The 18,614-nt window shown below is 52.1% G+C and overlaps 1 protein-coding gene across 1 annotated transcript in view; it reads right to left on the reverse strand.

The window, feature by feature from the left end:
* The window catches only part of RIN3 (Ras and Rab interactor 3), a 120,191-nt gene that overhangs the window by 63,647 nt on the left and 37,930 nt on the right, over positions 1–18,614 (reverse strand). Inside the window, exon 3 of the mRNA XM_029952417.1 lies at positions 5,067–5,184. Coding sequence (XP_029808277.1) covers positions 5,067–5,184 — 118 coding nt within the window. The remainder of the gene's footprint in view (positions 1–5,066; positions 5,185–18,614) is intronic.

Here is an 18,614-nt window from a genome sequence, read left to right on the forward strand (position 1 = left end):
ACACGTATGTCTTACTACAAACCATGACGACAGAGGTGTGATGCTGCTGAGTGCTTCCCTCACATCGGGCGGTACCGTCCCCTGTCCTACATGTATTCACTCATCAGTCCCCCAAGAGTTCTGCTGCAAGTGCTCCCACTGTGCACAGAAACTGAAGCACAGATCAAAAGCCTGTCTGCTGTCCGAAGGTGACAGAGACAGAAGAAAGATGTACAACCATCGGCCTTTCCAGAGCACACGCTCTCCAGAGAGGTTTGCTTTGACTAGAGTGCAACTCACCACCATGGGAGCCCTGCATCCCTGACACAGCTTCTCGAACTTGCCTTGTCCTTCCCAGCCCCGACGTCAGTGATGACCGTTCCTCACCTTTCTATGGACTTAATACACTGTGGCCCAAATACGGTTCATTCTCATTCTAGGATAATGGGTCAGTCGGTCAAACCCAAGGGCAGCAATGCAAACAGATCTCCTATGTGGACCTCACAGACATTTTCCGGATGATGCTCTGACCTGCCCATACATACGGATCTCTACTGCCCAGGGAAACTTATCTGGAACTTCTCTCCTTGGCTTAGAAGTTTCCCCAGTCCCGTGGAGGTAACACATCAGTGCCGATCAGCGCGACATTCACCGCCTTTACCAGTGAGGCGGGCTCTGTTCCTAACCACCAGTGGATCTATCAGCTTCAAAGACTTGGTCCCAAACCACAGACCTCAGAGTAGGGGGTCTCCGCTCAGGGCAGGGAAGAAATCCTACCTGAGCTCGACAGGCCAGCCTTCCTAAAGCCAGGGGTGAGCCCGGGGAGCAGGGAAGAGGCCGGGAGTACCGCGGGGCTGTCCCCGAAACAGGGCCAGTGGCTCAGACTGACTGCCAGGCAGCGGCTTTCTGTAGGGGCCAGACCACATCATCCGTCCCTGTCTGATGGTTCCTCTTCTGGAGACAGGGCCAACTCATTTTCTTTCTCCTCCTCCTCTTCCTCTTCCTCCTCCTCCTCCTCCTTTTGTTTCTGTTTAGCAGCCAGCAGAAAAAATGCCATCACATGAATGTGTCACCATCTTCAAGGGTGCGGATGAACGGCAAGTCGCTAGCCCGCCAGGTGGTTAATTTCAGCCACTTCGGCTGGCCTAGCCTCTGCCATCCTGTATCCCGCTCCTGTGTCCCCCATGTTCCCTGCCCTAGTGCCTTCCTCTGCGGGTTCTCTGCCCCCACCTGCCACACACACACACACACACACACACACACACACACACACACACCTGGCCTCTGAGGGTCCTTATGAAGCTCAGTGGGGACCCAGACATGGCAAAGCCTTCTTTTCACTTCAGGGCAGCGCAGAGGTAGACTGAGGGTCCGGGAGATGGTAAGGCTTGTTCGGAGGGGTCGCTGCCCACCCTGGGGTTCATGTGCTGCACAGAAAGCAGCCAGCAGCCACTGCTGTTCCGGGCTGCTTGGCCACAGCATCACTGACCTGAGCCACTCGGTCAGTGTTTTTGCAAAGAAACTCTCAACAAGGAAGTAGAGGGGGATCTAAGCATACAGAACCACAGAGGTGGTCCAAGTGGGCCTTCCTTGTGGGGACACGGGTGAGGCTAACCCCCGTGTTTGGGGGATCCCCTTGTCTCCCCCCTTCGCCCAAGCTGTGTGGGAAATCCCAAAAAGGGCCTCAGTCCCAGGCCTGGGCCTTCCCCTTCCCCACTTCCTCCTCAGGCTGCCCCTCACTGCAGCCACCATGGCCACAGGGGGACTCAAAAGCTTGGTGGCTCCTTCCTCCCACAAGGGACTGTGAGGCAGGCACACACGTTGGATGGGATTTACCCAAGGCCTGGAACCTACTGTGTAGGCCAATTCCATGCTTCCTTTTAGCTTAATCTTGCAGGTGGATTAGTAATAATAATAATAATAATAATAATAATCAACCAACAAATATGATTACAACCTTCTATTGTGTTCTCAGTACTGTCCTAAGTTATTTATTTTTAAAGTTTATTTATTTATTTTGAGAGAGAGAGAAGCAGAGAGAGCATCCCAAGCTGACAGTGCAGAGCCTGACTCGGAGCTCGATACCTCTGATCATGAGATCATGACCTGAGCTGATACCAAGAGTCAGACACTTAACCGACCACGCCACCCAGGCACCCCTGTCCTATGTAATCTAGACACACTAATTTCTTCAAGCCCCCTGTGACAGAGACACCATTATCTTCCCCACTGTAGGAGCCTGGAGAGGCTAAGTAAGGCCTGGAGAGGTCACACAAGTAGTAAAAGACGGAGCCGGGATTCAAACACAGGCTGTGGCTTCTGTAGTGTGTGCTCAATTACCATGTTAAGGAGGAAGGTACTGAATGAAAAAACAAGATGGAAAAGATCAGATCAGTGAATCAGGGTGGCATAGAAACACATCACCTGGTACTTTCTTGTTGCTATCTGGGTTCAGGGGTCTGAGCTTTGGGGGAGCGGTGGAGTAATATAAATAAAGAGCCAAAGAAAGACACATACAAACATCAATGATACCTGTGTAGTCACAGTGAATGGACACAAATCGTGATTGGAAGCGTTATGTCGCAGGAAGCATTTGGGGTTTGGGGTTTGATGGTCTTTTCGGCAAAGTTGAGCACTGAATGTTTCAAAGTTTCAAAGTTTCAAAGTGGGAGTCTACCACACTGTCCTGGGAGAAAGATACGAATCCGGGGAAGCGAGCCGCCTCCACCCCAGGTGATCTGTGGCTTGGGCTCCCGACTGGGAATGAGACATTTGCAGCCAGACACGACATCCGGGTTCTGTTGGGTAGGCCATATGCATGCTTTCTGACCAAGTCCCCAAAGGCCAGGAAGTGTAACTGGGCTGGAAAGACTTTGAAGTGACTACCCTGGGGCCAGGGCAGGGAGGTGGGAAGCAAGCGTGGGGCAAAGGAGAGAAGCAGATCTTTCAGACATCCTGTCAGTCCAGCCCGGTTCCCTTTTCTCTGAGAAGCCTTCCCTATCAGCCTGCCCTGGAACAAACGTCCCTCTTTGCCCTTCTAGAGCACGTGTCGGTGTGCAACACGCTCAGCACACCACTGCTGCCCACCTTCAGCTACTTTCTCCGTAGTGGTGTTGAACTTCAAGAGCACAGCTAGCTCTCAGGTTTCTAAAGGACTGCAGGTACCTAGTGTCTGGGCAAGTGAGTCTTTGAACCCGGCCGATGGTCAAACACGCACCTGCTGAGAACCTCCAAGAAAGGTCCCAGGTTCTTGGACACCAGTAGGAGCCCAAACAACCTCACCGCTTCGGCAGTCATTAGAAGGCACAGTATACCCTGGTTTGGGAAAACTAGAACCCTCCTTCCTCTGAGATCCCCAAACTTTCTTCCATGCTGGACGCAGCAGGACAGAGGTCACTGCTCTGTCCTCACAGACTCCCAGCCTTTCACCAAAATCCAAGTCCTCTGTTTCTGCCTGGGCACATGCGTGGACCACATTTCCCAGTTTCCCTTGCAGTTGGGTGTGGTTGTATGGCCACACCCTAGCCAATGGGATGCAAGCACAGGTGACACGCCGATTTCCTGCACAAGACCCTGAACTGGGAGGCTTCCCAGCTGCTCAGGAGGAGGACTCTGGCACAGGGGCAGACACTAGCCCCTTCTGGGCTTAAGTCCTTACACTTTGTGTTGTTACCGAGGCAGCTGGCTGATCTTCCCACTTCCACATTCTGCACAGCAGGGACTCTCCATCTCAAGGTCATCCGGTATTGTTGTTTACCGTCTCCTCCCTCCACCTGAATGTAAGCCCTGAGAGGCTGCATTTTGTCCCCTGTTGTGGGCCCAAAGGTAGAACAGCTCTTGACATAGGGCAGACCCTCAATAACCGTGTGCAGAACGCATAGGGAATCAGGGTCTCTAGGGAAAGGCCGCTTTAACAGCAAGAAAAGCAACCTGCTTCTGCTTTCGCATCCACATCCACATCTTCTGGGGCTAGAAGATTAGCTTCTAACCGCATTCCTACCGAGGGGTCTCCCCTTCAGGCCGGCCTGCTGCTCTCCTGGAATTCATCCCACCACAGTGTCCCTCAGCCAGGGGCTCTTCTGCAGTCACCCCTGTCACACTGCACAGGAAGTGTGTGTCTGTGTCTCTCCCACCCCCATCAAGTCCCCCCCCCTCCCCGGCCCCTAACTAGACTGGGGGACCCTTGAGGCCAGGGCCTAATCATTTGTGCACCTTCTCAGTGTTGGGCACAAGTGTTTCCTGAGAAACAAGTACTCCAGAATGTTTAATAAGTACCTTAAAGTATTTATTACATTTATATGGTATAGAAATATATCATATTTATGAAATATTTCATACACGTTTTATTGTCTTCTTTTAGTCTTTTCACTCTGTTTCTACCTAAGGGTAAAAAGCTTTCCACACCCCCCTGGATTTTTAAGAGGACCTAAGCTGATGCCTGGAATATTCTATAGATTCTTCTAACTTCTAGGCTTTTTGGATTTTACCACCTGGCATGGTCTGTGAGAGGCCCGAATGCTTTCCCTGTGTATCAGTACAAACTGCACTTGATCAGAGGCCCCAAAACATTTTCCCATGAGGACCCAGGCCTGCCCTTCGCAGCCCTGCGCATGCACAGCACTTCTGTCTTCCAAAGTGTCTGCCCATTTGACCCTCACAAAGGCCCCGTGACTCGGGCAGGACAGTGACTATTTTGTGCATTTGACACAAGAGAAAACGGGCTCAGGGAGGTTAAACGACTCGTCCAAGCTCATGGTTTGAGTGTGTGCTGAGCTCTCTCTAGGACCAGGGGTCCAGACAGTTCCTCTCCTTTTCTTCCGTTTCTCCAGCCTGAGCTAACAAGAAACTTCAGGGGGCCCAAGAGGAAGCAAAGCCAACACGCTGTGACATGGGTGAGCGGAAACACATCGACGATGAGTAGTGATAAACTGGGTTCACAACAAACCAGATAACTTTGGGGGGCTGAAGGTCCCCCCCCTTCTAATTTTAAACCCCTCTGATCAGATGGGAGTGTCTGTGGTTCCATGGTATAGCATCTTCCGCTGCTACCGCTGTGAGGTCGGGGACCAGCACAGGAAGGTACTTACTCGACTTTTCTTCTTTAATGGTGTATTGGAGCACCTCGGACGAGCCGTCGGTCAGGGAGGGGAAGTGGACACAGAGCACCAGGTGCTTCAAGCTGCTGTCCCGGCAGACCAGGAACGCCTACAACGGAAGTGGGGGGGGGCGCTCCATGAATCAAAGATTTGGGTGAAGGCTGGAAGGACAGCAGTGAGCTGGAAGTCATCCAGAATGTTCCAGAAACAAGGAGGCAGGTCGGAGAGTCAAGCATCCCTCAGGACAACTGGGGATTTTGCCCTAAAAAGCCATGTGTCACCTGGCCCATGTTCCCTGGCCCCTGAGTCTCCATTTCTCATATGCCCATGGATGGGGGGAGGGGGAGAGGCCGACTAAATCAATGTCTCCTAAAGAATTCTGTATTGTAGACATAGAGTCTGGTGGGGTGTTTAAAATGCAGATTCCCGTGCCCCACCCCGGGATGCTGGTCGGGTGGGTAGGGTTCAGAATGATTCTGATACTGGTAGTGGTCCCGCGTCCACACAAAGAAAAGCTCTAAGGTAGTGGCAGTCATGTTGGTTCTCAACTCCCACCCCAGCACGGATGCTCACCCCCACCCCTGTCCCCACCCGGGGGGTCTGCAGCCTCTCCTGCTCAGGCCCCAAGTGCCGGGGGGCTAGAGCTTGGAAGACCAGGAGTCTGGCCAGAGTAGCTGAGGGGGGAGGCTGGGGAGCAGGGCCACTGGGGCATCCCCGAGGATGTGGCCCTGGGGATGCGGCCCCAGGCATAGAGGCTCTGGAAAAGCATTAAGATAGCACGTCTTCCCTTTCACCACTAAGGCTCACTGTCCTCTCTCCAAATTCTCTGCCATTGTTATTGTAAGAGTTAATAAAACATTACGCTAATATAGATTCATAGCGGCCAACACATATTGCCCCCCCCCCCCCCCCGTCTGCCTCAGGTGATGAGCTTCCATGATTTCCCTTAGTTCTCTTATTAAAGCTATGGGGGGGGGTCTTCTTCTTCTAAAATATTTATTTATTTATTTATTATTTTTTAATTTTTTTTTCCATAATATTTTATTGTTATTTATTTTTGAGGAGGGGAGGGGCAGAGAGAGACAGAGAACCTGAAGCAGGTTTTGAGCTGTGAGCACAGAGCCCGATGTGGAGCCTGAACTCACAAACCATGAAATCATGACCTGAGCTGAAGTCGGACGCATAACTTACTAAACCATTCAGATGCCCCCAGGGGATGCTATTATTATCCCCATTTTATTAAAAATTTTTTTTAACATTTATTTATTTATGAGACACAGAGCAAGATAGTGCTTGAGTAGGGGAGGGGCAGAGAGAGAGGGAACACAGACTCCGAAGCAGGCTCCAGGCTCTGAGCTGTCAGCAGAGACCCCGACGTGGGGCTCGAACTCACGAACCACAAGATCATGACCTGAGCCGAAGCCTGACACTTAACCGACTGAGCCCCCCAGGAGCCCCTATCATCCCCATTTTAGAGATGAGGAAGCTGAGGTCGAGAGAGACAGGTCATGCCCGTTGACTTGGATCCCGGGCACTCCACCACCCCTGTACGCCCTGCACCAGGTCCAGAGAAGCTGGGTTCCTTTGGAAGCAGTGACATAATGAGCCCATGAGTCACTGCACTGTGGTTGGAAGTCTACCAGCCCCCCTCCTGGAGCAGGGTAGAGTGGAGGGAGCATGAGACCCTGGAGCGGATGGGAGAGGACAGGTGGGGATGGGAGGGAGACTTCTGGGGGTAGAAATGCAGGTGGCATACCGCCTGCAAATGTGGCCCAGCCTGGAAGGTGGCCTTCCCCAGGGGACCCAGCAGGGGCTGGCTTACCTCTAGAAGCCTGCTGCAGCCCCTGCCCTGCATGCAGAGTGGACGCCTGAGCCCCCTGCACAGCCTCGCCTTACACACAGCTGCAGCTTCGCTGAACTGATGTGTTCACCTGAACCTGACCTGGCCTCAGGAAGGCACAGTCTTTAAAAAAAAAAAGAGTTACTTGGCCTCCTCTTCAGAGGTCCAAGGTCAAGCTGCCTTTGTCTGGGCTTCATGGGAACCAGCAGTGTGTGTAGGAATGTGAGGATGTGAGGGCGGGTCTTGGTGGGGGTGGGATGGGGGAGCTGGGGGGTGAGTGTAGTATAATAAGAGGTAGATCTGGTCTTTGTCTCGGGTTCCTGGCACAGAGCACCGAAAACCCTTGGAATTTCCTGAGTGATAAGTGTGTCCTTTATTATTCATAATGAGCCGCTTTTGACTGTCCCTGAGTTCACACTAACAGGTGACTCATGGTGGGCCCTTGGTGTCAAAGGAGGGGCTGGCCACAGAAAAAGCAGCCAGGGGAAGGGAGGGTTGGAACTTCCAGCCCCCCTACTCTGCCTCTTCGGGGAGCTGGAGGCTGGATGGTCAATGTGTCAGTCAGTCCTGCCTGTGAGATAAAACTCTGTGGAGATTTCTAGTGGGTGAACGTATAGAGGTGTCAGGCCGGGGCGATGTGCCTGGACTCTAGCGGGGCGGCTGGGGTGGGTGTGGGGGAGGGTATGGGAGCTCTGTGCGCCCCTCCCCACCCAGACCTCACCCCTATAGGTCTCTGTCTCTAGCTGCTCTAGTGTCCTTTAGAATAAAAGGGTCACAGCAGAAATAGAGCACTTGCAGTAAGTTCTCAGAGTCACTGAGTGAATTATCAACCTGAAGAGGGGGCGGTCATGTTCACAGCCAAGTCAGTAGCCCCGGGGAACCACAGCTGCGTCTGGCATCTGATGTAAGGGCAGTCTTGTTGGGGACCCTGCCCTTTGACCTATGGGATCTGCAGTCTCTTGGGGTACTCAGTGTCAGAACTGGGTTGAGGGGCGCCTGGGAGGCTCAGTCGGTTGAGCGTCCAGCTTCAGCTCAGGTCATGATCTCGCGGTTTGTGGGTTCGAGCACCGCATCGGGCTCTGTGCTGACAGCTAGCTGAGAGCCTGGAGCCTGTCTTCAGATTCTGTGTCTCCCTCTCTCTGACTCTCCCCTGCTCACACTGTCTCTCTCTTTCAAAAAAATAAATAAAAAAATTTTAAAAAAATTAAAAAAAAAAAGAACAGGGTTGAATTGAAGGACGCCCAAGGGTGCTAGAGAGTTGTTGTCAGGGCAGAGTGAGTGAGTGAGTGAGTGAGTGAGTGAGTGAGCATGCACGTGGTGGGGGAGGGGAGTGTGGAATGCGTGAACTCTGGGCTGCCCCAGGTGTAGGGAGGCCTGAGCTGGAGCTCACCGTGCCCCTAGGAAGCCCGACAGAGCAAACCTCGACCTTGATCCTGACCCAGGGTGCGAGCAGTGACTGACCAGAAACCAAGCTGGGCAGCGGGATGGGGGTGGGGGCTCAATCTTTGTAGGGACAGCACTCCCTTTACACACGTGGTGCATGTGTGCGGGGCTGCGCGCCCAGGTCCCGTGTTCAGAGGCGCATGCCCATGGCAGGGAGTGTCAGCAATGGCACAAGAAGGAAGGCCAGTGTTGTTCAAACTGTGGGTCCTGGCCCGGGGGTGCCAAAGCCACCAACTATTTTTATTTTTTCAAATAAAATAGAAGAGAACAGAAGATAATCAGGATGCCTATGAGAAGGATGGGCTCTGTTGGAGAGTGAGCAGAGAGAGAGAGCAGAGAGAGAGACCTACTAAGGGCCAGGGCCGCAGTCCCAACATGCATTGCTTCCTCCACCAGCACTGCCTTCTTCCTGGACCATCTGGCCCCCGGCTGAGCTCTCTCTTGGTTGACTGCCATGACAAAGCACGGTCCCCAAATGGGACCTCCTTGACACTGCCCTCCCTTCAAGTTCCCTGGCTCCTTCACACGCAGCACATACTTATTTCTAGGCTTCTTCACTCTGCGGATGCATCGGCCCTGTGCTTCACCCTCATGTTTACTGAGAGAAAGAAAAGAAGAGAGCTTCTCCGACTGAGAGGAGAGTCCGTCTGTCATGATCTGTACTTTTCCTGGGCTCCCAGAAGGCCCTGAGCAGCCAGGTATGAGCTCCGTGGCCCTGGGTAACTCTGTGGCTCCCCTGAGCCTCAGCGTTCTGATCTGTGAATGGGGAGAATAACACCAGACTACCCAGCAGGAACAAGAAAGCAGCCAAAGCCCCGCCCCTCTCTGTTGGAAGTGACAGAGATACTGCCGTGGGACAGTCCGGTCTCCACAGATGCTCACTAGGGTTCATTCTGTTTGGCCCCTCCTCCCCCCACCCCCCATCACCAGCTGGTTCCTGTTCTGTCCCCTGGTCTCGGGCTCCATCTAGGACTGAGGATTAGTCTACCACACATGTTTATGTGAAAAGGAATCCAGAGGTACTTCCTTGAGAGCGTGGTTCAGTCGATGGTAAGGAGCCAGGAGCCGGAAGGAAGGGTGGCTGGCGCCTGTGCTCTGCGCCACGTTCCTTCCTTAGGTTTGGCCTCCCTCGTTCTCCCACAGCCCCGTGAATTGGTGTCATTACCATCCCCTTCAGCCGGTGAAGACTCAGGGTACAGAGAGGAAAGACAAACCCACGGCCATGCAGATGGGAAGTGCAGGACAAAGACACAGGCCAAGGTGTCACCAAGCCTCTCACTTATTTATAGGCGCTCGTCTGTGTCATGTGTTCCTCGAGGGGTATGGGTGTGGGCGGGGGTGGAAAGTCCCCCAGGCTGGACTCTGACAAGTCTCCAGTTCTGAATGCCCAACACCCACCCTTTCTGCACGGCCACAAAGCCTCACACAGCACCTCCTTCTACCAAGGCCAAGTCCTGGGCTCTTATCTGAAAAGGCAAGATAAGGTACTGGGGAAAGATTGGGGGAGACGGTGCACAGAGAGGCTGTAGGCTAATGGGGCCGTGAGGGAGCGGGAGCGCTGACCGGGGTCTGCCTGGACCACTGTCCTTTGGACGGTGTTCTGTGTTCCCCTTTAGGGCGGTTAACTGCTCTGCTAGTCACAGGGTCCCTTCTGGGAAATAGCCACAGACCACATCCCAGACGCAGCCAGGTGAGGACAGGCACTCTAATGCATATTATAATATTATAAATAACACACAGTGACACCTGCAAGCCTTCTGGGTTATGGTGAGGCTCCTATGCTTAGACGCGGCAGAGTCCAACCAAGGTCAGTGCCGGGAGGAAGAGCTGTCTGTGATCGCCTCGCCCCCGCCCCCCCTCACTGGGTGGCCATGACTTCCGTTCTGAGGAGGCATTGCCCATGAGGGGTGCTGCACGTGAGTAGCTGGGAGGCCGCTCCCCAGAGCTTGTTCCACACCCATGCAGGTCCTCAGTGCAAATTCTCCAAGCCCCCCTCACCTCTCGTTCTGCCCCCCAGCAGCTAGCTTTGTAGAGACACAGGGGGCCCCAAGCCCCAGCTCTGTTACTCATAGCTGTGGATGCACGGACAAGTTAGTTGCCTTTATTTCTCCGGGTCTCAATTTCCTCATCTGAGCACGAGAATGATAATATCCACCTTTCAGGGCTCCCGGGAGAATTGCCGATCACGTACGTGAGACACTTGACAGCCAGTATGCACTTAATAAACAGTCCTAATAACCACTGTTGTTACAGTGACTGCACCGTGCACTGACTACAAACCACAGGCTGAGATTTTTGCAGGCGTGATCTCATTTGATAAATAAATAAATAAACATTAAAGGGGCGCCTGAGTGGCTCAGTCAGCTAGCATCTGACTCTTGATCTTGGCTCATGATCTCTTGGTTCGTAAGATCGAGCCCTGCATCCGGCTCTGAGCTGACAGTGCGGAGCTGCTTGGGATTCTCTTCCTCCCCACCTCTCTCTCTGCCCCTCCCCTGCTTGTGCTCTCTCTCTCTCTCTCTCTCTCAAAATAAATAAACTTTTAAAAATACTGATTAGTAGTAAGATGATTATTATGTAACTTTTTCCAAAGGGAGCGCTAGGAAAAAGGAAGCAAAGATTGCTCCCTGTGGGGAGGAATAAAAATGGCCACAGATTCTTTGCAGTTTCTCTCCTCAAATTCCCCCACACCTGGAAGGGAAGCCGGGGGGCCTGCTCAGACCAAAAGAAGGCAGCAGACGTGGCACTCTGGGGTTCCGAGCCCAGGCTTTAAAGAGGCAGGTCAGCCTCCACGCTGACCCTTTCGGACGATAGCGGTCATGTGAGGAGACCTGAGCGAGTCCGCTGGAGTCACATGACCCAGCCAGCAGCCGGCCCCCAAGGGCCAGACAAGTGACAGGAGGCCCAGCAGAGAGAGATGGAAAGGGGAAAGGTCAGAGCGCTGGGCCTGGGGGCTCTTCTGTGTACACGTTCAGCCTGCAGGCTCTAGAACCAGATGCTCTGAGTTCCGTCCTTAGCTCGGCCACTCGGAGCTGTGTGGTCCCTCTGGGGCTGCCTCTCCCTCTGGAAAATAGGATCATGATAGTTCCTGCCGGGGACGGCTGCTGTGAGTTACCTCCCCGGGGAGCTAGTCTCTTCCCTTTCCTGCTAACCGACCCCAATTCTGACCTGGGTGAAACGTACCCTGCCTCAGGAGATGAGTCCTGTTGGGTCAAAGCCAATCACGGCTCTTCTGCTCCTTTTTGCCATTCATTCCTTTTCCCAGCCTCCCTTGCAGTTAGGGGTGACCAAAAAGGCACTTAAAAAATATTTGTTCCCTGGTAAAAAGACGGAGTCTAGGAGAAGAAGGCCATTTGCCTGTGACCTCCTGCCTTTGAATGGGTGGATGGCTGGAGCTGCAGCTGCTTTTGGTTTTTTTTTTTAATGTTTTTTTTATTTTTTATTTTTGATACAGAGAAAGACAGAGCATGAGAGGGGGAGAGTCACAGAGAGAAGGAGACACAGAACCAGAAGCAAGCTCCAGGCTCTGAGCTGTCAGCACAGAGCCTGACGTGGGGCTCGAACCCATGTACGTGAGATCTGATCTGAGCCAAAGTCGGAGACTTAACCAACTGAGCCACCCAGGCGCCCCTCCAGCTGCCATTTTGTAACCATGAGGTGACAAATCTGAGGACAAAAAGCCAACACCTTGAAGGTGGGGGAACAGAAAGGTGGAAAGACCCTGGGTTCTAACGACATCAGTTAGCTGCTAAACTAACCCTGGCCCCCAACATCCACATTTCTCATTAGATAAACATGCTTAGCTTTACGGCTGAAGTTACCACAGGCTGCGTTTGTTGTTACTTGAAGCCCAGAGCATGCCCAGCCTTCCCAGTGCCCCAAGTTATTACCAGAAGAACTGCACAGGTGCCCTCAGCAGAACGCCCGCTACAGAATAAGCTCTCAGTATTTGGTGGCTCCCATCCCCAGTGACTCTCGACCTGCCTGAGGACAAATGGCGTGGAGCCTCTACCGCACACAGGTGGCATTCCTACCCTCTAGTGTTCGTGGGTGGCTCCACGAGTCAGAAAGGAAGCATGTGAGGCCCCAGGAGCCTGCAGCAGGGACAGGCCCGGATGTCAGGCCTCAGCCCAGAGACAAGGACAAGCTCCAGGTGGGCAGGGAGGGAACAGGAGGTGACAAGCCCAGCCTTCTTGGCCACCTGCAGGACACCTGTGCCTGTGGGCTGTCTGTGGTTATACCGCGTGGAACGGTTCACCATCACACCCCCTGTGCCGTCCACGATGCTCCTGCGTCTTCCCCCATGAACCAGGCCACCAACAAACCTGGCCGTGTCCCAGCTCCCTCACTCGACCTCTCTCCTCTGTGGGAACAAGCACAGTCTGATGCCCTGTTGAGCCAGCATCTGAATCAGCCCACTCCTTCTGTGCCCTCTTTCTGCCCCACCCCCTTCTAAAAAGTTTATTTATTTATTTATTTATTTAGAGAACCAGAGGGGAAGGGGCAGAGAGAGATGGGGACAGAGAATCTAAAGCAGGCTCTGCGCTGACAGCAAAGAGCCCGAGTGGTGCTTGAACTCACAAACCATGAGATCATGACCTGAGCTGAAGTCAGATACTTAACTGACTGAGCCTCCTCCCACTCCCATCCCCACTTTGATCAGCTTCCCCAATACCCTGGATTAGGAGCTCCCAGGAGGCACAAGAGACCTCTTCCTCCAGTGGCACAAACTGACTGTGGCTCACTCTGGGGGCCCAATTTTCTTTTGGTAATTTTTTTCTTAATGTTTATTTATGTATTTTTGAGAGGCAGAATGTGCGAGTGGGGGAAGAGCAGAGAGTGACAAAGATACAGAATCTGAAGCAGGCTCCAGGCTCCGAGCTGTCAGCACAGAGCCTGACGCAGGGCTCGAACCAACAAAGTATAAGATTGTGACCTGAGCTCAAGTCCGAGGCTCAACCAACTGAGCCACCCGGGCGCCCCAGGGGGTCGATTTTCTCTAAAGAGCTAGGATTCTCTCGTTCCCCCCCACCCCCAAAACTACAGTGGGGTGGTAGTCAGAGCACCGGGCTGCAAGGCAGGACACTGGGCGCCCCTCCTAGTTCTGATACTCGTTTGCTGTGACCTCTGGCAAGTCACTTCCCCTCTCTGAGTTGGCTTTTCCAGTCTGGGGAGGGCAGGGGGCTGAAGGGTCCCAGGACTCCTTCCTTCCAGAAGACTCTCCCCCAGCATCAGTGCCCTGGGGGCTTTCCCAGATCCCAAGGCGCTTGCACAGGGTGAGTTTCACGGTAAATGACTGCAGTCCACAGGGTCAGGACAGATGGCCATGGGAGCCTCCGTCTATCCGTAGCCAGTGTGGGTTTTTGGAAAGACTGACTGATTTCAGTAACAGCTGGACGGAATATGCTTCGGGAGAGAACTATGCAGTCACTGCGAGCCCTTCCTCCTCTCTATAAATATATAAAAACCCAAAGCCCAAAGCTCAAGACACAATAATGATTTTATTTTTATTATCCATTTTTGGCCCAGACAACTCAGATTGTCTGCTTTTCTACTTCTGTTATTTTAGGACTGTTTTCCAGTTGCTCGGGGAAATTTTCCAATCATGCCCATCAGAGCGGTAACAGAAGTGGCCGGTCCTTCCCAGAGGCCACAAACTCAGTGGCTGCCGTGGCTCTAGAGGCCAGGGGTCCAGGGGCCAGAGCCCGTTCTGGACACATGTGACCCATCTTTCCCATACCGATAATGAAGTGGCAGCAAGGCATGGGGTGGAGCTTCTCAGTCCTGGCTGCACATCAGAATCACGTAGGGGGCTTTTAAAGTATGCTAGTGCCTGAGCCCTTACTCCAGACTGGGAAAAAAAAATCAGCATTTCCTGGAAGGAGGCCGAGACATTGTGCTTTTTAAAAGCCTGTGAAGACAGTCCGTTGGTGGCTTCCAATCACACTTCACCATTCAGCAGCCACGTTACTCAGGGCAGGCTCCTTACCATCAGAGTCAGTTTTCTCACTCATAACATAGAAAACCCAGCCCCTGTCCTGCAGGGCTGTTGGAAAGGGGAGAAATGATGCGAGCACGCAGCAGATCTGCTGTATGTGCTGACTGTGCCTTCTTTCCTGGCCCCAAGCACCCCAAGGGGCAAGCAATGCTTTTCCCAAACTAATCTTTTTATTTTAAGTTTATTTATTTTGAGAGAGTGTGTGAACGGGGGAGGGGCAGAGAGAGAAGGAGAAAGAGAATCCCAAGCAGGCTCCATGCTATCAGCACAAAGCTGGACATAAAGAATGATCTCACAGGGGCGTCTGGGTGGCTCAGTTGGTTGGGCCTCTGACTTCGGCTCAGGTCAGATCTCATGTTCATGGGTTCGAGCCCCGCATCGGGCTCTGTGCTGACAGCTCAGAGCCTGGAGCCTGCTTCCGGTTCCGTGTCTCCTGCTCTCTCTGCCCCTCCCTCTCTCATGCTCTGTCTCTCTCTGTATCAAAAATAAATAAAACATTTTAATAAAAAAAAAGAATGATCTCACAGTTCATGAGATTATGACCTGAGCTGAAATCAAGAGTAGGATGCTTAACTGACTGAGCCGCCCAAGCGCCCACCCCTTGCCAAACTAATCTTGAATGGAATTGGTATTCCTTGGCTCACACCTGGGGAAGGTGCCTTGAACCACCTACGTGGCTGGCCTGTATCACCATGTAGGCTCTACTGCAAGTCTTGAGTGAACCCCCCACTGCAAAAGCAATCTTACAAGAGTTCTTTCATTCAAAGCTATCTTCTGTCCTCCAAGCAGTGAAACTCCAGCAGCAATAAACACACACAACACCCAGATCTTGCTTCCTGATCTGATTCGCTAATGAAAGGCACCAGGGCTTCCTGGAGAAATGGCTGATTCTAGGACTGGGGCAGGAAATATACAAGGGGCGCCTGGGTGGCCCAGGAGGCTAAGCATCTGACTTCAGCTCAGGCCATGATCTCCTGGTCTGTGAGTTCGAATCCCGTGTCAGGCTCTGTGCTAACAGCTTAGAGCCTGGAGCCTGCTCTGGATTCTGTGTCTCCAGCTCTCTCTGCCCCTCCCCTGCTCATGCTGTCTCTCAAAAATAAATAAACATTAAAAAAAAAAAGAAATATATAAGACAATTCTGGAGAATGCAGTGTCAGAAAGTAAGGAAGTGCTCCAAAGACTAAACACACACATACACACATGATGGCGGGCGTATGTCAAAGGGACACAGGAGCCAACTAAAAGAGTGCCCAATGGCCAAGGCCAAAGCTGAAACAATATGAACAACAAAATAATTACAATAGTACTGGATTATAACCCAAAGCATAAAATCAATATCCATGAATCCATACGATACAACTAAATGATTGGATAAACAAATAAATGGAGGGGCGCCTGGGTGGCTCGGTTGGTTAAGCATCTGACTTCAGCTCAGGTCATGGTCTCACTGCTCATGGGATCAAGCCCTGCGTCGGGCTGTGCTGACTGCTTGGAGCCTGGAGCTTGCTTCATATTCTGTCTCCCTCTCTCTGCCTTTCCCCCACTCATGCTGTCTCTTTCTCTCTCTCTCTCTCTCTCTCAAAAATAAATAAACATAAAAAAAAATGGAGGGGCGCCTGGGTGATTCAGTCCATTTGGCTCCGGTCATTACCTTGCAGTTCATAAGTTCGAGCCCTGCATCAGGATCTGTGCTGACAGCTCGGAGCCTGGAGCCTGTTTCCAATTTTGTATCTCCTTTTCTCTGCCCCTTCCCCACTCATTCTCTGCCTCTCTCTTTCTCTCAAAAATAAATAAACATTAAAAAAATTTTTTAAATGGAGAAGAGACAAAAAAGATCTTGCACAGAAGAGCTCCAAATAATTTATGTAGGTAGCAAGGACTCCCACTCCCTGTGGGCTGTGCACAGTGGCTTCCTTCCAAAGAGGGCAGTATAGAAGCGGAAAGAGTAACTTTGCTGAAGGACAACCGGACAAGCACAACCTCAGCCAGGTGATCAAGGTCAAGACTAACAGTGAGTGGTGAGTCATGTCGACAGTAGGTGCCTTTGACTTGATGTGATGAGATCATAGAAGAAATTCTACGGTCTTCCTCCCCCTAAACCCATAACTCTAGTCTAACCATCAGATAAGCCCCAACTGAGGGTCCTCCTACAAAATACCTTAAAATATTTCTCAAAACTGTCAAGGCCATTGAAAACAAAGAAAGCCGGAGAAACGGTCACAGTCAAGAGGAGCCTGAGAAGACACAAAGACTAAATGTGACGCGGTGCCTTGCAGGAGACGCTGGGACAGAAACCGGACGTCGGGTACAGGCTGTGGGCTTGAGTTAACACAAATGTATCAATAGTGTTTCGTTAATTGTGACAAATGTATCCTACTAACGTTAGATGTTAACAATAGCAGAAACAGGATGAGGAGTGTTTGGGAACTCCCTATATTCTCTTTGTAACTGTTCTGCAAGTCTAAAGTTCCTAAAATAAAAGTTTTTTTTTTTTTTTTTTTTAACACACAACAACGTTTGGGTGCAAATGGAATAGAGGTGGCTTTTTGATTGCCTTGTTTCTGGTCGCACAAAATGGGCCAGTACGTCCCCAACACATCAGAGAAGCAGGCTGCAGGGAGGGGCACAGGGAGGGGTTCAGGGGGTGGGACGTGGTCAAGGTCACAGAGATACTGGGGAGAGGGAGGCAAGGGGGCAGGATGCCCAGTTGCATGGACAGGAGGAAGTACCCTCCTCATCAGGAAGGGTGGGTCCAGACCATCTCTGAAGACCCTTCTCTCTGTCACAGCCTGGAAGTCACTTGCAGTGTCTGCACCTTTAAAAACAAAGAAAGCAGCGCGCTAGCTGAGTTTCAGACCACTGTGTGGGATAAAGTCACCCAGCAAACGGCTTTCCCTTCCTCATCTGGAAATGAGGACACTAGTAACGCTCGCTGCCTGACAAAATTGCCCTGAGGATGGATAAGGTTGTGCAAAGGGCAACTCTGGGTAAAACTCTGGGTAGAAGTTGGCCAATCGTTATCAGAGTGTAAGCTTAGGAGTTTTCTTCTGCTTGAAGAGGCTCACTGGGAAGAGTCAGGGATAAAGGCGAAGGGTAGGGAAGGTGACAGGAGGTGCATCTGCTCTAATTCTCTTGTCCTCAGGGCTGGCCCGGCCCCTGCGGCCTCTGGGGGGCCGTGAGTGGGAGCAGAGCCTGGGTTGGCTGACCTCCCTTAGGTCAGTCGCCTTCCGTCTTAATGTTAGCTGTGGTCTTACTCCTGGGATCAGATTCGGGCCTCTGGGTATGGTGTCACTTTAGGACCCAGCCTTGGAGAAGCTTTCTATTTGTTAGACTCAGGCCCTGATCACAGGTCCATCCTCGCGTGCCCCAGCCCAGCTCATGACCCCTCTGGGGCTCAGCCTGTATGGTTCTCGCACCCCCAACTCTACAACAAACCCTCGCAGCTCCCCCATCTCGGTCCTGCCCATCCATGCTGCATGACCCACATCAGCATCTGCCTCCTCCGGGAAGTCTGCCCACATTACTCCAGAGCCCAGCACCGTTTCCTGCCAGGGTCAGATCCTCTCATAGTCAGGGCAGAGAGAAGTGCTGGAACACGAATCCTCCTACCCCACAGCCCTGAACCAGCGGCTCCCAGGAGTTGGTGAACAACAAGAGCTTTCTTGTCCCTCGGGTGGGATGACCTTGAGGTGTGGGATGACTTTCTACATCGGCTCCCAGAGTGCTCCAGTGAGATTTGGCTCCTCTTGCGCCCAACGGTAACTCCAGGATCACATGCTGCCTATTAGCGGCGTCCCTTCCCTGTCTTACTTCCTCTGCCGGTGCTCCCTGGGGTCACCTTCCAAATAAACCTCTTGAACTCATATCCTCAGCTCAGGGTCTCCTTCTAGGGAAGCCCAGCCTAGAAATGTTCCTCTTAGCCTCAGTTTCATCATCTGTAAATTGGGGATAATAGCAGAGTCGGCCCCACAGTCTTATCACAAGGATTCAATGAGATGACATCATATAGTACTTGACATTAATGCCAGTACAGGGCCTGGCATCAGTGAGCATTCTTCACAGAGACCCATTATTGTTCTTTTGAGTTGGGCTTATCTTAGTTTTTGAAGAGAGGGCTGAAGCCTTTGGCAGAGCAGTGAAGACTAACACCCGACCCAGCCTGCCCTGGGGACGCACCTGCCTTCTCCTGGGACAGGTCCTTTTTTTTTTTTAATTTTTTCACCTTTATTTATTTTTGAGAGAAAGGGACAGAGCCTGA

The sequence above is a fragment of the Suricata suricatta genome, chromosome 9, assembly GCF_006229205.1.
Source record: "Suricata suricatta isolate VVHF042 chromosome 9, meerkat_22Aug2017_6uvM2_HiC, whole genome shotgun sequence".
In the NCBI taxonomy this organism is placed as follows: Eukaryota; Metazoa; Chordata; class Mammalia; order Carnivora; family Herpestidae; genus Suricata; species Suricata suricatta.